General features: G+C 42.8%; 1 protein-coding gene across 2 annotated transcripts in view; it reads left to right on the forward strand.

The window, feature by feature from the left end:
• The first annotated feature begins 390 nt into the window (after positions 1 to 390).
• TMEM236 (transmembrane protein 236) overlaps positions 391 to 15239 on the forward strand; it is a 49950-nt gene continuing 35101 nt past the window's right edge. Inside the window, exons 1-2 of one of the 2 annotated variants that reach the window (XM_024750146.1) lie at positions 391 to 507; positions 3848 to 3956. In XM_024750146.1, the coding sequence (XP_024605914.1) occupies positions 3940 to 3956 (17 nt within the window). In that variant the 5' untranslated portion in view covers positions 391 to 507; positions 3848 to 3939. Of the gene's footprint in view, positions 508 to 3847; positions 3957 to 6138; positions 6396 to 15239 lie in introns of those variants that run through there. The other variant, XM_024750144.1, reaches the window with a different exon arrangement.

Genomic DNA, 15239 nt, shown 5'->3' on the forward strand with positions numbered 1-15239 from the left:
AGCTTGTACATTTTGTTTCACAGAATGAAATGCCGGAAACAATGAGCAAAACCTGAGATTACAAATGATCTTACTAACAATTTAAGAGACTGTCAATTTTTGACTTCCTGCCTGCAGGAAGGAAATGACAGTTGGAAGTGTGGAGAACAGGTGCTACCCTGGACAGCATGATATCTTCTGCTTACTAAAATAAAAAACACTGCATCAACACTCCTGTGTGGAAGTGAGTTCTAACCACAAGACTCAGTCTTTCCACCACAGACCCAGCTTCAGAAAACCAAATCTGTTTCCTACCAGGAAGTTGTTAAAGCCAGCATTAAAGAGCAGACTCGGGGACAGATTTCTTCACATCAGTGTTGTGCAAATCCAAGTAAAGAATTCGGGTGGTTTGAAAATGTCCCCCTCCGTGTCCTTCTAATTACTGGCAGTGCAATTGCATGGCGGACTCATCAGGGGACTTAGAAGGGGAGGAATCAGGATTGGCATAAACTGGTCCCAGCTGAAGGGGTAGGTGATCGTAAACCCTCTCTTGTATCCCTTTGTCTTTGTCTCCGAGTCAGGGGTGTGGCATTATTTTTCACCCAGTAGCTTAATGCTGGCATCATGGCTTTCTTTTTCTTTGGCAAGCTCGCTAGTTACTCTATCCCTCATGAAGGAAACTTCCCTGCCTCCCATTCTGTTCTGGAAAATTTAGACAAATGATACTTTGGAAGGGCTGAGGACCCTGAAATGATTAAAGGCTATGCCTCGGACCAGACAATTACCAGACAGTCCTCTCCAACATCCTTCATTAACAATGCAAATTCATCATGGATATGCATTCTTGAGGGCATGTGGGTTGGAAAATGTTGGGAAAGACATTGTAACATTGGGACCTATAAAGTCTTTGTGAATGCTTGTAAGGGGCATAGTCTTTTCCGCACATGCATCGAGAGATTAACAAGCTCTGCAATCCCCAGGGGCTTTGTCCTTGGAGCCATGGCTCTCTAGGAAGGAGACATGGCGGCTGTCATTGGGACCACTCAAGGACATTGAAACTCATGAGCTGAGTGAACAGATTGTATTGGGACGTTTAGTACATGACTTCTCCTTCTGAAGGGTCAGTGTAGGAACTGCATTCTCTTGGAATGAAAGACGAGTTAGCCATTTTCACAGCCTAGCACATTCTCCCCGCTGCCCACCACTTCTCTTACCCTTCATCTGTTCATTCCTTCCTTTCCCAAGTATGTACTAAGGGCCTATTATGTGCCAGGCATTGTGCTGAGAAATGATGGTACAAAGATGAAAGCAGATGTTCTCTGCCTTGAAGGAGCTTGCGGTTTTGTAGGGAAACCAGTGTGCAAACATTGTAGGGAGACAAGTGCTACAGTGGGAGTATTTGAAAGCTATTTTACGTACAGGAGGAAATACTCGCTTCTACTTGGAGGAGAGTAAGGAAAGGTTTCACAGAGGCTAAAACCCTTAATCTGGGGCTGAAGGGTGAAGACTACACTTACTCACAGTCTCCTGTGAGGTCAGGAGAAGACATTCAAATTCAGCCCTAACTGCCCAGGGAGGAAGCAGTTCTTCAGGGCATTCCCCCATCTCCTGCTTGCCTCTTGGCTATTTCACTGCTATTAACTACAGCCACTGCAGGGATAAGTGGGAGTGAAATTTGGTCATTTTGCTTGGAAGTGAGGGAAAACAAATTTGTGGAGGGAAGATTCTAAAAGATAGAGCACAACATTTTTATTAAGCTGGAATTTCTTTGTTCAATTGACTTTTTTTTTTTTTTTTTTGTGGTACGCGGGCCTCTCACTGTTGTGGCCTCTCCCGTTGCGGAGCACAGGCTCCAGACGCGCAGGCTCAGCGGCCATGACTCACGGGCCCAGCCGCTCCGCGGCACGTGGGATCTTCCCGGACCGGGGCACGAACCCACGTCCCCTGCATCGGCAGGCAGACTCTCAACAACTGTGCCACCAGGGAAGCCCCAATTGACTTTTTAAATTTTTTTTTTTTTTAAGGTGTTGGGGGTAGGAGTTTATTAACTTATTTATTTTTGCTGTGTTGGGTCTTCATTTTTTGTGCGAGGACTTTCTCCAGTTGTGGCAAGTGGGGGCCACTCTTCATCGCGGTGCATGGGCCTCTCACTATCGCAGCCTCTCTTATTGTGGAGCACAGGCTCCAGACACGCAGGCTCAGTAGTTGTGCCTCCCAGGCCTAGCTGCTCCGTGGTATGTGGGATCCTCCCAGACCAGGGCTCGAACCAGTGTCCCCTGCATTAGCAGGCAGATTCTCAAGCACTGGGCCACCAGGGAAGCTCCCCCAATTGACTTTTATTAGTCTAAAATTATTTTCTAATTTTTATGCTTGTGAAATATTCCAACTATGCAAATATTAATTTAAAAAACAACACAAAAACCCCTCTGCCCCAACTCACCCATTCCCCAGGGATATCACTCTTAACAGTTTGGTGGATTATCTTTCTGGATCTTAAATTTACATTTAAATCTACAACTATAGTATTTCAGAACAATCATCCATTTCTTCTCTCTCCCACCCCTCTCCCCACCTCACTGCATCATGAAAATTCTTAAAATTGTTTTTCAGAGAAAATACAATTATACTATATAAAGAAGATTGCTGTAACAATATATAGATCTTGCTTTGAGTCAATAGAAAAATCAATACATAAGTTCATTTGTACCATTTTTTTTTAGATTCCATATATAAGTGATATCATGGGAAAGAATCTAAAAAAGAGTGGATGTACGTATATGCGTAATCGATTGACTTTGCTGTACAGCAGAAGGTAACACAACATTGTAAATCAACTATCCTGCAATAAAAATTTTTTTAAAAAATAAAGGTTTCTTAGAATTACCCTGTGAAACCAAAAAAAAAAAAAAAAAGGAAGAGGAAAGAAAAGAAAAGAAAAATCAATGCAGGTCAAAATTCACCTTCTCTAATCAACTTGACTTTGATTTTTTTTCAATCCTCTCCTCTGAATCATCCAGTAGTTTTACGTATTGTATCTGTATGATATTTGGCCCCTGCTCATAAACACATTTTTCTTTTTTTTTTTTTTGGCTTATATTCAAGCCCTTTGGTTGCAAAGAATGGAAGCCCTGTTTTGTAAGAATACAGGTGACCTGGAGAGTCGAGCAGCTGGGGGACTGGTTTTCTTTGTGTGTTTGTATCGCCCCATCAATCTGTCCCAGTCAGCTCACTCTCTGGATTGACCTCCTATTCCCTCACCATTTGGCTTCCATTTGTTCATTCATTCATTCACTCATTCATTCATTCACTCATTCATTCAGCTAGTTACTGAGTTTGACCACATGTCAGGGGTGGTTCTAGCACATACAGTTTGAGCCGCTCTGATCCTGACTCAAAATCATGGCCTCCTTTAACTCCACTTGTCAAATTCTCCACATTTTTTAGTTCAAATTCCTGTGGGTGAGAAAGTGATTGGCCTAGGTTATGCCAGGCCACGTTTAGACGGCTGGACCTTCTGTAGCCCCGTGCCTGTTCATCCAGATGTGGCTAGAGGAGGAGGGTGGAGGCCTGGGCAGGGTAGGGCTGTCCAACTCATTCCGTACACCTTCTTAGGTCCTACCTGTGTGTCTGTGTCATCTCCCTACCAAAGTGTAAGTCACTCACTAAGCCTCTACCATGATCTACCATGATGTTACAAGGGTAACACAGTCTTTCCTTTACATGGAGTTGGGCTTGTTGTGGGCAGAGGACAACAGTCATAAACTCCCTGCCACTCAAGGAAAGCACAGCTAGTATCAGGGCGTTCCCTGTGGTGGAGAACAGCTGGTCCCATCACGTGAATGTAACACTCTTGGTCTTATCTTTGAAGGTAAAGGTGAAGAGAAAATAGGAACTGGAGGAAGATTAGAGGCGAGAAATATAAAGTGAGTCTCAGTTTCAAATTCCCGTACATGGAAATAAATGGAATTACAGTCCAGGTAAGAGCCAGGCTGTTTTTACTCGACACCTGTCTTCAATTACTCAGATCACAATTCCTATTAATACACAAAATTTGTGGAAGAAGTTATAATACATTGTAGCACTAGATGACTCAAGACCGAGGGTTAGGAGGTTAAAATCTAGCTTGTATCTAGTATCATTTAAATAGAAACTTTGTCAGGGATGATACAGAGAACTGATGTCAATGGTATGCTATGAGAAATAGTTGCCTTAACAGAACCGCTGCTCAGATGGTTTTCTGCCGCATCCTTTTGTATTCTTGCTGTCCTTCTTCCAAGTCTCTTCTTGCATTTGTGAGGGCTTCTGCTCCACGTCAGTGGATTCGAGGTCAAAGAGGGTAACTTGACCGCTAGAGGAGCCACCTGTCTGATTATCCTGCAGTGGGAAGGCAGGAGGTGTGAATCCTCGGGGCCACCCCCAGAATCCTAGGTGCATCCCGAGAGCCAGGCAGCCCCGGGGTCCCTTCTGCAAAGGGCCTTGGGGGAGAGAAGCTGAGAGAAATGCATGTGGGGGTTGGGTGAGGTGGGGTGGCATCTGACACAAAGCCAGCAGATAGGAGGGGTTGGGTCAGCGTGTGTGGGTGCTGGACTCTCTTCGTCACTCCTGCACTTGATGTATCAGGCTCCTCTGTGGCGCCCAGGTGGCTTCCCTGTCTCTAGGTTAATACCATTCCTGCCCTCCCTTCACATCAGCACCGTCCCTCCTTTCCAGGTGTTCAAGTGACTCCTCTGTTCCGAAAATGCTTTTTGACACAGACACACACATGTGCACACACGCACACACACACGCCCCAAATCCTTCATGGGACGTGGACGTTCTGACCCCAGACGATTTTTCTAGCATCACTTGCCCCTGGGTCCTGCCATACACACCGGACTCACCACCATTCCTCCCTCCTTGCTTCTTTGCCTGCCTGAAATGTCACTGACACCCCAACACCCACCTTCGGGCCTCATCATCATCTTTCCCTCCCCTTCCCACAGCCCAAAGAGGAAGTTCTCTGGGGTACCATGGCATTTAGGCTATACTTCTGACCTCAGTTAATTTTTTGTTGCCGTAGGTTTGTGGATTGTGAGCGTTTTCAAGGCAGGAACCTTTGTCCCTCATTCACTGTCGCACCCCACAGCCAGCAGAGTGTTCATCACAGCTGTTCCAAAGCGGTTTGCAAAGGAGGGATATTCATGGGGACCACTGTTGTCTTTTAAATATTTGATATTTGCTTTTGGACTAGATATAGATAACTCTGCATGTGTCGGTCCTGACAACCAGTTCCTCGTATCGCCATGTTAGCTTCCTGACCCGCAAAATAAAAATAATGCTGGTCTGTGTTGCATAGCAATCAATGTGCCAGAACAAATAAATATTTCAAGTACCAGGAAGAAGTCTTGTTAGGAGACTGGCAAAGTGAATCCAAACTCCCTTTTCAAGCACTTGGAAGAAAAATGAGGGGTCATTCTCCTAGATGAAGACTCAGATTTTGGGTTTTTCCCTTTGCCTGAATTTGCTTAGATATAAAAATAGGGGATTGGGGGCTTCCCTGGTGGCGCGGTGGTTGAGGGTCCGCCTGCTGATGCAGGGGACGCGGGTTCGTGCCCCGGTCCGGGAGGATCCCACATGCCGCAGAGCAGCTGGGCCCGTGAGCCATGGCCGCTGAGCCTGCGCTCCGGAGCCTGTGCTCCGCAATGGGAGAGGCCGCAGCAGTGAGAGGCCCGCGTACCGCAAAAAAAAAAAAAAAAAATAGGGGATTGGATTATGTCTCTTCTTCCCCTTTAACTCTAAAATTATATTATTGCGATGGTTCTACTTAACAAGTGTTAAATATTGCATCAATGTTTTTTTGTGCTCAAATTCACAATAAAGACTACATTAAAAGATCCCGCTTTTACCGATGCTCCAAAGCATATTCTGAAATTCATTTGACTTGTAGTAACGGATGTGCAAACACATTGAGTGATCACTTCCACAACTGCTCTGTTTCTTTAAGAGACCTCGGTTAAGTTGGAAGATCACTGAACCATATGAGGGTCAATAAAAGAATAAAAAGTCACTGGTTAGTGATTCGAGTACAAGGAACTTGATCCCAGTTCAGTGTCTGTGAGTCCATATGCTGCTCCCGGTCAGAGTGGGAGCGTCTGGTCCCCAGGTGCTCGCCCTTCCAGGATGGTTTCGAGGAGACTGATGAAGCTGCTGTTCTTTGAGCTCCTTGAGCTTGCTGCTTTCTCTGTCCCCACGCTGGTGATAATGGAACAGTTTGCCGATGCCTATCAAAGCACAAGGGGTACACCTGGCAAAGCGCATTATTGGCTGATTGTTTCCTGTTCCATCGCCTATGTATCTTCAGTGACTCTTTTGATTTGGGTTCCCGTGAAACTTCTCTTGTACAGGAAACGTCATCTTTACCAAAAAATCAAAGGATGGTAAGTAACAGAATTCTTCAGCAGGGAACCCCTGGGATGCTTTCAAAGAGATTTTCTCATGTACTCTGGGTAAGGATGTTAGTGTAGCACACAGGTACATAATGTGAGATTAAGGAGAGGTAATAATCACTGTTTATATAAATGTGTTCCTATTATGGTATCTTCCATATTTTTTATCGGGTCATTTTTTACTGACATGTGTTCCTAAGAGCTAGCATGAATCTCTGATACTCTGAGTAGTAATTGTTGTACTAATTCCTCTGTACACAGAACTGCACAAAGTTTTCACAGTTAATTTACAGAAATCATAACTGTAAGGTTCTAATATAGAATTTTTTCTTTTGTGTAAAACTGAAAGTAATGTCTATGTTAAAATGTTTATATTGCATTATTTTGTAGCTCTAAGGCATCCTTTGAGCATTAACCAACTGAGATTTTTAAGCAAATTGTTTCCTTTACTTAGATTTTTAAAAATTTGCTATGTTGGTAAATTCTATTACCTTGGTGAGGGGAGGGGTAAGTAATTAAAATAATAACACAAATATTTTAAATAAATCAAGGTTTAATATGGATTGAACTCAGTTTAACTAATGACTGTATTGATCCATGTAAAGGTAATGAGAACATATAATTTCTGATCCTCATATATTTTTCCTTTCAAATCTTCAGATCTGGTTCTTGTCATCTGGGATCTCTTTGATAAGTTAAATTTTTCTTTCATACTAATCTTTCTTTTTTTTTTTTTTGGCTGCATTGGGTCTTCGTTGCTGCGCTCAGTCTTTCTCTAGTTGCTGCGAGCGGGGGCTACTCTTCGTTGCGGTGTGCGGGCTTCTCATTGCGGTGGCTTCTCTTGTTGCAGAGCACAGGCTCTAGGTGCATGGGCTTCAGTAATTGTGGCACATGGGCTCAGTAGTTGTGGCTCACGGGCTCTAGAGCGCAGGCCCAATAGTTGTGGCACACGGGCTTAGTTGCTCCGTGGCATGTGGGATCTTCCCGGACCAGGGCTCGAACATATGTCCCCTGCATTGGCAGGAGGATTCTTAACCACTGCGCCACCAGGGAAGTCCCCATACTGATCTTTTAAAGTTGAACAACATAGGGACTTCCCTGGCGATTCCGTGGTTAGGACTCTGTGCTTCCACTGGGGGGCCTGGTTTGATCCGTGGTCAGGGAACTAAGATTCCGCAAGCCATACGGTGTGGCCAAGAAAAAAAAGTTGGACAACATAGAACACATTTGAAAAGCAAGGAGTCGGGAATTTTAACCCAAGCAAAGGCAGAAATATAAAAGTAATAGACACAGCAGTATAGCGAGAAGTCCTGTTGCAAGGGTGTGGCAGGGGAGGCATGAAGCGTGGGGCGCAGGAAGGGCTCTTTAGGTACTGACACTGGGTGTCAACCCCAAAATCACCAGGGGACTCAGTGCCCCGCGGGCAGAGCTCCTGTGAGGTTTCTGAAAATAAATCACGTGGTTGGCATCAATGGGGTTTAGGTATTTTCCAACACTTGACCCAAATCCTCAGCATCAACTAAGGGGTGGGTCTGAAGCTGAGCTGGGCCCTCCACCCCTCACACCCGCTAGGAGTGGCTTCGACTGTTGAAGACTCCTGGCCAGGCTGGGGAATGTGTAAATGAGTACAGGAGTAAACCAGTGGCAAGCTGGTCATGCCCAGGAAGGTGCTCTTTGAGTTTTTTTACATTGGCTCAATCCCTAGGACCTTAGGTCTGAATATCATTCAGGCAGCAAACCTTCCCATGTTGCTTACTATTATTAATATAATATTATTGTCATTAAGCTATAATTGCTTCTTTACTGATCACTTATTATGTACTATAAAATTTATGTATGAATTTCATTTCATCCCATACCACCTTGTGAAGTATATATATTTTATGAGCTTATCATTATTATTTCCAAGACGAAACTGATGATTAGAGAGGTTAAGAAACTTACCCGGTCAATTGACAAGTGAGTGAAAGGACTATACTTTGGACCTAGGTCCATCTGATTCTGTAATTGGTACTTCTAACCACTACCCGAAACTGCTTCTTTGAAGGATGAGGTCCCAGTCTCTGGGGGCAATTGAAAGTAAGGAAGAGAAGTAGTCTTTCATTTCTACCCCCTAGTGTTTGTGTTTGTGTCTGTTTGCTGTTTTTGTCTGTACATCTGGTCCAGCTACTCCCCTTGTGCTAAGTTGTCTTCGGCTGTCACAACAATTACATCTTCCAGTGATTTCTTTTGGGAAATACTCTTCCAGTCTTTTCCTTCTATTTGTGGGTGTGGCCGGCCATGAGCGTTCGAAATAGTTTTAGATAGAGGACAGGTTACCTATGATTTCAGTGAAACTGTTCCCTCATGGCCTCTTTTATGAGCCATTATTATCTCTTACTGGCCTAGAAAAGAAGAAATTGTTACTGAGTACTAGTCTAGGAGCCTTACACATTCTGCACTATTAAAGTTAAACTTTATGACAACCTAGTAGGTATGCACTAGTATTCTTGTTTTATAGATGAAGAAATGGAAACTTGAACATGTGATTAACTTTGTCTAGTGATAAAACTTATAACTGGTGGAGCTGGGATTGGTGAGCCCACACTGATCTTATTGTGTGCTGTTTCTTCTAACTTATGCAACTTCTCCTGTAGTTTTTCTGACTTTGAATGCAAAGTGTGTTTCAAGAAAAATGCAATTCTTCTAGTGTCATTAGGATACATTTCCCCTAAAGATGTATATTTGGATGTTATATTATGGGTCCCAAAAACGAGTATAGGATATTTTAATATACGTGGTAACATAGCGTGTGTGTGTCATATAACCTGATTCCTAGATGAAGATGATGCAGACATTATTGCTACTATAGAAAGTAGCGATTGAAAGTATGAATTATTTTTGAAGAATACTTAAATAGTTGTTTATGTGAGATTTCATAGATTCTTAGCATTCACAGATACACTGTTGATGGGCCTGTTTGAGAACCTCTCTGTATGTCCACATTGGCGTCATGGGCCCTGTGAGGCTGGTATTGAGGAGAGAGTGAGTCAGCCAGCTAGTGAAGCCCTGACAATATGGCTGAGAGTTGCAGACCTGAGTTTAAACCCCAGCATTGACCCTGATTGGGAGACCGTGTGTGAGTTCTTTAAATTCTTTAAATTTTAGTTTTCTCATGAGCAGAACAGGGACGACCTAGTTTCTTTATTGGGTTGTTTTAAGAAACTGAGTAAGATATGCATGTAAAGTTCCGAGCACAGTTCCTGGCACATAGTAAGGACCCAGTGAATATTAGTGTTGTGACCTCAGACTGAATCATGTTTCCATTGAAAACATGATCTGGGGTAATCCTCAGAATGACTCTGAGAAGTGGTAGAAGTAATGATAAAAGTGATAAAACTGAAGAAAATTCTATGTTATAAGTGGTACTCTGCATATCTGGAGAATCTTGTAGGTCTCTTTTATCCTTTGAGAGTAATGAGGGTCAATAAAGTGGTCTCATGAATATCTTATAAAGTATTTTGCATATATACATAACATGCTTTTATTTATTTTTTATTTTTTTTAAATTGAAGTATAGTTGATTTATCATGTGTGTTAATTTCTGCCACATGGCAAAGTGATTCAGTTATACATATATATACATTTTTTAATATTCTTTTCCATTATGGTTTATCTCAGGATACCGAATATAGTTCCCTGTGCTATACAGTAGGACCTCATTGTTTGTCCATTCTGTATGTGATAGTTTGTATCTGCTCATCCCAAACTCCCAGTCCATCCCTTACCCTCCGCCATCTCCCCGTCGGCAACCACAAGTCTGTTCTCTACAGTGTGTGTTTTATTTTTCATTTTCTCACTTGACCTGCATGCCTGTGTTGTAAAGTTGAGGGAATGGATATAATTGCCATTTTATAAGGCAGGAAACAATGTCAGAGAGCTTAAGGCACACACTAAACCAAAAGTAGTCTGAACTTTTATCCGGTGTTCTTCCCTTTATTCTTGTTAAACACTTCCTCATTCTTTTGGAATGATTGTTCCTTTTTAGGGTTGCCTGTCATAATTTATCAAAGACTAGGGAGCTGGTTTGAGGAACGAAGAAAAGCTATTTATATCCACACCAAATTTTATATCCCAGTAAATAAGAGGAAGCTTTGCCCGGGATATCAGTGAATAGGTGAAAACATTGACAAACTAGCCGGAAACTGAAGCAGATTTCCTCAGACAGGGTACCTTGGGGCAAAATAATCCTGGAGGACTTTTGGGGATTCCCAGACTGCTGTGGAAGTCAGGGTTATCCTGGACGGTGCTAAGTTAGAAAGACTCCAACATTTTGGAACATTTTACCTTGTTTACATCCTTATCATATGCCCCCAGATTTGCTGTTGATTTGTTTCAGGTGGCAGTTGTGGTAGCAGCAGTAGTAGTTATAGCTGTCATCATAGTAAAATAAGAGAAAATATTGGCTGAACAATTACTATGTACAAGCAGCGTTGTAAACACATCGCCTGTATGACTTTAGTTAATTCTCGAAGCTTTGTGAAGATAGCTTACAGTGCCCATTTAACAAGTGAGGAAATTGGGGCACGGAGGTTAAAAGACCACCCAGCCAGTGAGTAGGGAGCCAAGACCAACCCCAGGGTGTCTGGGGTCTGAGCCCCTAAATGGTCCACAGTAACACACACGAGTGACAGGCTAACCCAAGGGGGGAGAGCTCGCTCTTTTCAGCACCTCTGAGAAGGTCATCGGTGAGTTACCACGAACTAAGCCCTGGTGCTTAACAGTTACCTCTTCCCAGAGCATCCCCTTTCTCTCAGTCTGTCTGTCATCTTCTGAAACACTCAGGACTGATCATTTTCTCCTCCTTGATGAGAGGCTTTCTCTGCTTGTCCCACAATCTCTAGTAAAGCAGCGTGAGTGGATTCACTTTTGCTTTTCTGCATATGCAGTGTCACCAGATTCCATGAGTTCTTTCTCTTTCATCTTTCTCTTTCATTCAGGACCTTGCTCTCCGTGGCTGTTTTCCTCTCCCCAGTCAGGCGCTGATTTCCAGGGAGGTGTGCACTTGAGGTTCTGGCCTAGTTCCCCAACTTTTCACCTGTTCAGGTCCGGCGTCAGATCCCTTGTTCTGGTCGCTTGTGTTCAAAAGGAGGCACGAAGAGCATTTTATTAACCTGCTGCGGCTCTGGCAGCCTTCAGCAGCTGCTGTCCTTGCCTTGGGCCTCTCTGTCCCCCTCATTCCCTCCCAGTCCTGTTGACAGAGTCATAATCTGCTTGAAAAATGGTGTCTGCATGTCAGTTCCACCTTTAAAACTCTACGCTTCCCCTTGCTTGTAGAATTCAGTGTTGGCATCATTCTGAAGCTGGAAGGCACCCTAGCGTTCATCTAGGGCACTATTTCTCACAAGACAGTCTGCCTCTGATTTTAAAGGGAATTTACGACTTTTTGTGTCTCTAATTATGAGAAGAGCCTTCCTTATTTCCTTGTATTGAGATAAACTCTGCCACCATGTAGCTTCCTTCCAATCTTCCTTGTACATGTCACATCCTCTGCCCCCCTTTATATGCCAGTGAATTTGGCCATGGCCGGGAGCTCTACCCATCGCCCCCTGATTCCCGCTTTTTATTGCTTTCCTTTCTTCTTTTTTATAAGATGCATCAAGTATTTTATTTATTTTTTTTTGAATTTTTTTAAATTGGGGTATAGTTGTTTTACAATGTTGTGTTAGTTTCTACTGTACAGCAAAGTGGAGTTCCCTGTGCTATACAGCAGGTTCTTATTAGTTATCTATTTTATACATATTCGTGTATATATGTCAATCCAATTCTCCCAGTTCATCACCCCCCCACCCCCTACCCCTCACCCCCCAAGATGTGTCAAACATTTTAATTCGGAAGTTGCATACTTCAACTTGCATAGAAAAATTTGGCCTCATCAATCAATTTTCAGTGATTCAACACTTGCCAATTTCAGAGTACTGTCCTTGTTATGAAATTACACTAGCATGGCTACAAGCAATTAATTAGCCCCATATAATGGTCACTGTCAGTAGCATGAGAACTGACATTAAAAAAAATTAAATTAAAAAAATTTTATGGGACTCTAGTTGATGTACAGTGTTGTGTTAGTTTCAGGCGTACAGCAAAATGAATCAGCTATACGTATACATATACCCCTTTTTATTACTTTTCGAGCACTCTCATCGGCTCTCATAAACTGTCCCTTGTACAGTGACGACTCCCCACGTTGTGTTTCTAGGGGTGACCTTTTCTCTGAGCTCACTGACATCTTCTCTTCTCCAGTGTCCAGCCTCCATCAGTATTTCTTGTCTTATGATTTCTGGACCTTTTACTCTTTGGGATGCCTCCTTGGGATGCTGGTTGGCTTGTTAATGTCTGAGTGTGGTCTCATTGATACCACACACCTTCAATTTATTACAAAGCACAATAACGCGAAACGTGGCAAAACAAGGTCTGCCTGTATATTGGTTTTAGCCAACAGTTCTAAGTTTTAAGGCTTGACAATAAACCTCTGTGTCTGGACACTGTTCTCTGGGCTCATCAAGGTGGTGGCTCCACCCTCTTGGCCTTGGGCAGCAGCCCTGCTCTCTGGATCTGAGGAGGGAACCCCTGGGCCTGTGGTGGCAGCGGCAGCTTCCCTGGCCTCTGAAGCATCATCAGAGTCATTCTTCCCTTTTCTTGAAGGATAGTACATGTTTGCATCCATATAGCTCTGTTTTAGCCTGTTTCCTGCGGATTGTACCCAGAAGTCTCACAACCTATATTCATTTTGCCCCATCTCTGTCCCCCTTCAGTGCAAGCTGTCAGCGTTTCTGCTGAGATGGTTGATTGGATTCACAAGCCACACCCTTACTGTTGTCTCCAGAACATGCTGTCTCATTTTTTGTATCTTTTGCAATATGGATAGGGTGAGAATTTTCTGAATCTTCAAGCCTGGGCTTTTTTTTGTTTAACAATTCCTTCTTCAATTTATCTCTCTCCTCTTGCATTTTACTCTAGTCAACAAGGAGAAACCAGGCAGTGCCTTCAACACTTTGCTTAGAAATCCCGTTAGCTAAGTGTCTGAGCTCATTGCGTACAAGTTCTCCTTTATACTCAACAGAACACATTTCAGCCAAGTTCTCTGTCACTGTATAAAAAGGATCACTGCTCTTCCAGTTTCCAGTAACACAGTCTTCATTTCTGTCAGAGATCTCACCAAAAGGACTTTAAATATTCATATTTTTAGCAACATTCTGTTCATAATAATATAGGTATTCTCTAGAACAGTAGAGGCTTTCTGCACAGCTCTCCTCTTTCTGAGCTCTCCCCAGAATCTCCTTTAACTTCCATATTTCCACTGACATTCTCTTCTGGATAATCTAGCCTTTTCCTATCCTGCATCTTCAGACTCTTCCAGACTATCCATTACCAAATTCCAAAGCCACTTCCACATTTTGGGTATTTGTTACAGCAGTATCTCACTTCCCTATAGCAAAATCTGTGTTAGTTTCCTAAGACTGTCATAACGAAGTACTTCTAACTGGGTGGTTTAAACAACAGAAATTTATTGTGTCACAGTTCTGGAAGCTAGAAGTTCAAGATTAAAGTGTTGGAAGGCTTGGTTCCTTCTGAGGGCTATGAGGGAGAATCCAGTCCAAGCCTCTCTTCTTTTTTTTTTTTTTAACATTTAAAAAAAAATTTATTTTTGGCTGTGTTGGGTCTTCGCTGCTGTGTGCGGGCTTTCTCTAGTTGCGGTGAGAGGGGACTACTCTTCGTTGCAGTGCGCGGGTTTCTCACTGTGGTGGCTTCTCTTGTTGCAGAGCATGGGCTCTAGGCACGTGGGCTTCAGTAGTTGCAGCATGCAGGCTCAGTAGTTGTGGCGCACAGGCTTAGTTGCTCCACAGCATGTGGGATCTTCCTGGACCAGCGATTGAATACGTATCTCCTGCATTGGCAGGCGGATTCTTATCCACTGTGCCACCAGGGAAGTCTCTCTTCTAGCTTCTGATGGTCTGCTGGCAATCTTCGGCATTCCTTGGCTTATAGATGCGTCACCCTGATTTCTGTCTTCATCTTCATATGGTGTCTTCCTGTGTTTCTTCATGTAATCTTCCTTCTGTACATATCTGTCTCCAAATTTCCTTTTATATAAGGCCACTGGTCTTATTGGATGGGGGCCTGCCCTAATGACCTCATTTTAACTTATTACCTCTGTAAAGACCCTATTTCCAAATGAGGTTACATTCTGAGGTCCTGGGGGTTGGAACTTCAGCATGTCTTTTAGGGAGGACACAGTTTAACCCATACCACTCATTAATAAATTAGAAGCATATGTTAGCAGTAAGTCAAGATTTTCAAATACAGGTTATCATTATTTCTGCTTAAATAAAACACAGATTTGGATTAGTATTCACTTATTAACTAGTCTGTTCATTCACTTAGCATTTATTGAATTCCTACTCTGTGCCAGATATTCTCCAGGGTTATGGGGTTCTTGAACTTGGATGAGAAACAAGTTACATCTCTATTTTCGATAACCTCTGATTGAAAGATGGCATTTCTTTCCACTATGAATGCTGGTAACAAACCACAGTAGTATTAGCAGGACCTGTAATTTTATTACACAGATTTTTTTTCATATCACATTACAACTGTTGCAGATACTTCAGATTACGGTTTATGATCTTCACTACCTTGAAATTATGAGAGACTACAGTTTCCACTAGATCTTGAATGCTCCAAAGAAAATAAGAAGACACTGTATTCTTAGATAAGTGTATATATTACTAAATCAAAATTTTAAAAGAATGTGGATAACTGTATTACTTTTTTTTTTTTTTTTTTTTTTTTGCG

This window comes from Neophocaena asiaeorientalis, unplaced genomic scaffold (assembly GCF_003031525.2).
Source record: "Neophocaena asiaeorientalis asiaeorientalis breed wild unplaced genomic scaffold, Neophocaena_asiaeorientalis_V1.1 scaffold4, whole genome shotgun sequence".
Lineage (NCBI taxonomy): Eukaryota > Metazoa > Chordata > Mammalia > Artiodactyla > Phocoenidae > Neophocaena > Neophocaena asiaeorientalis.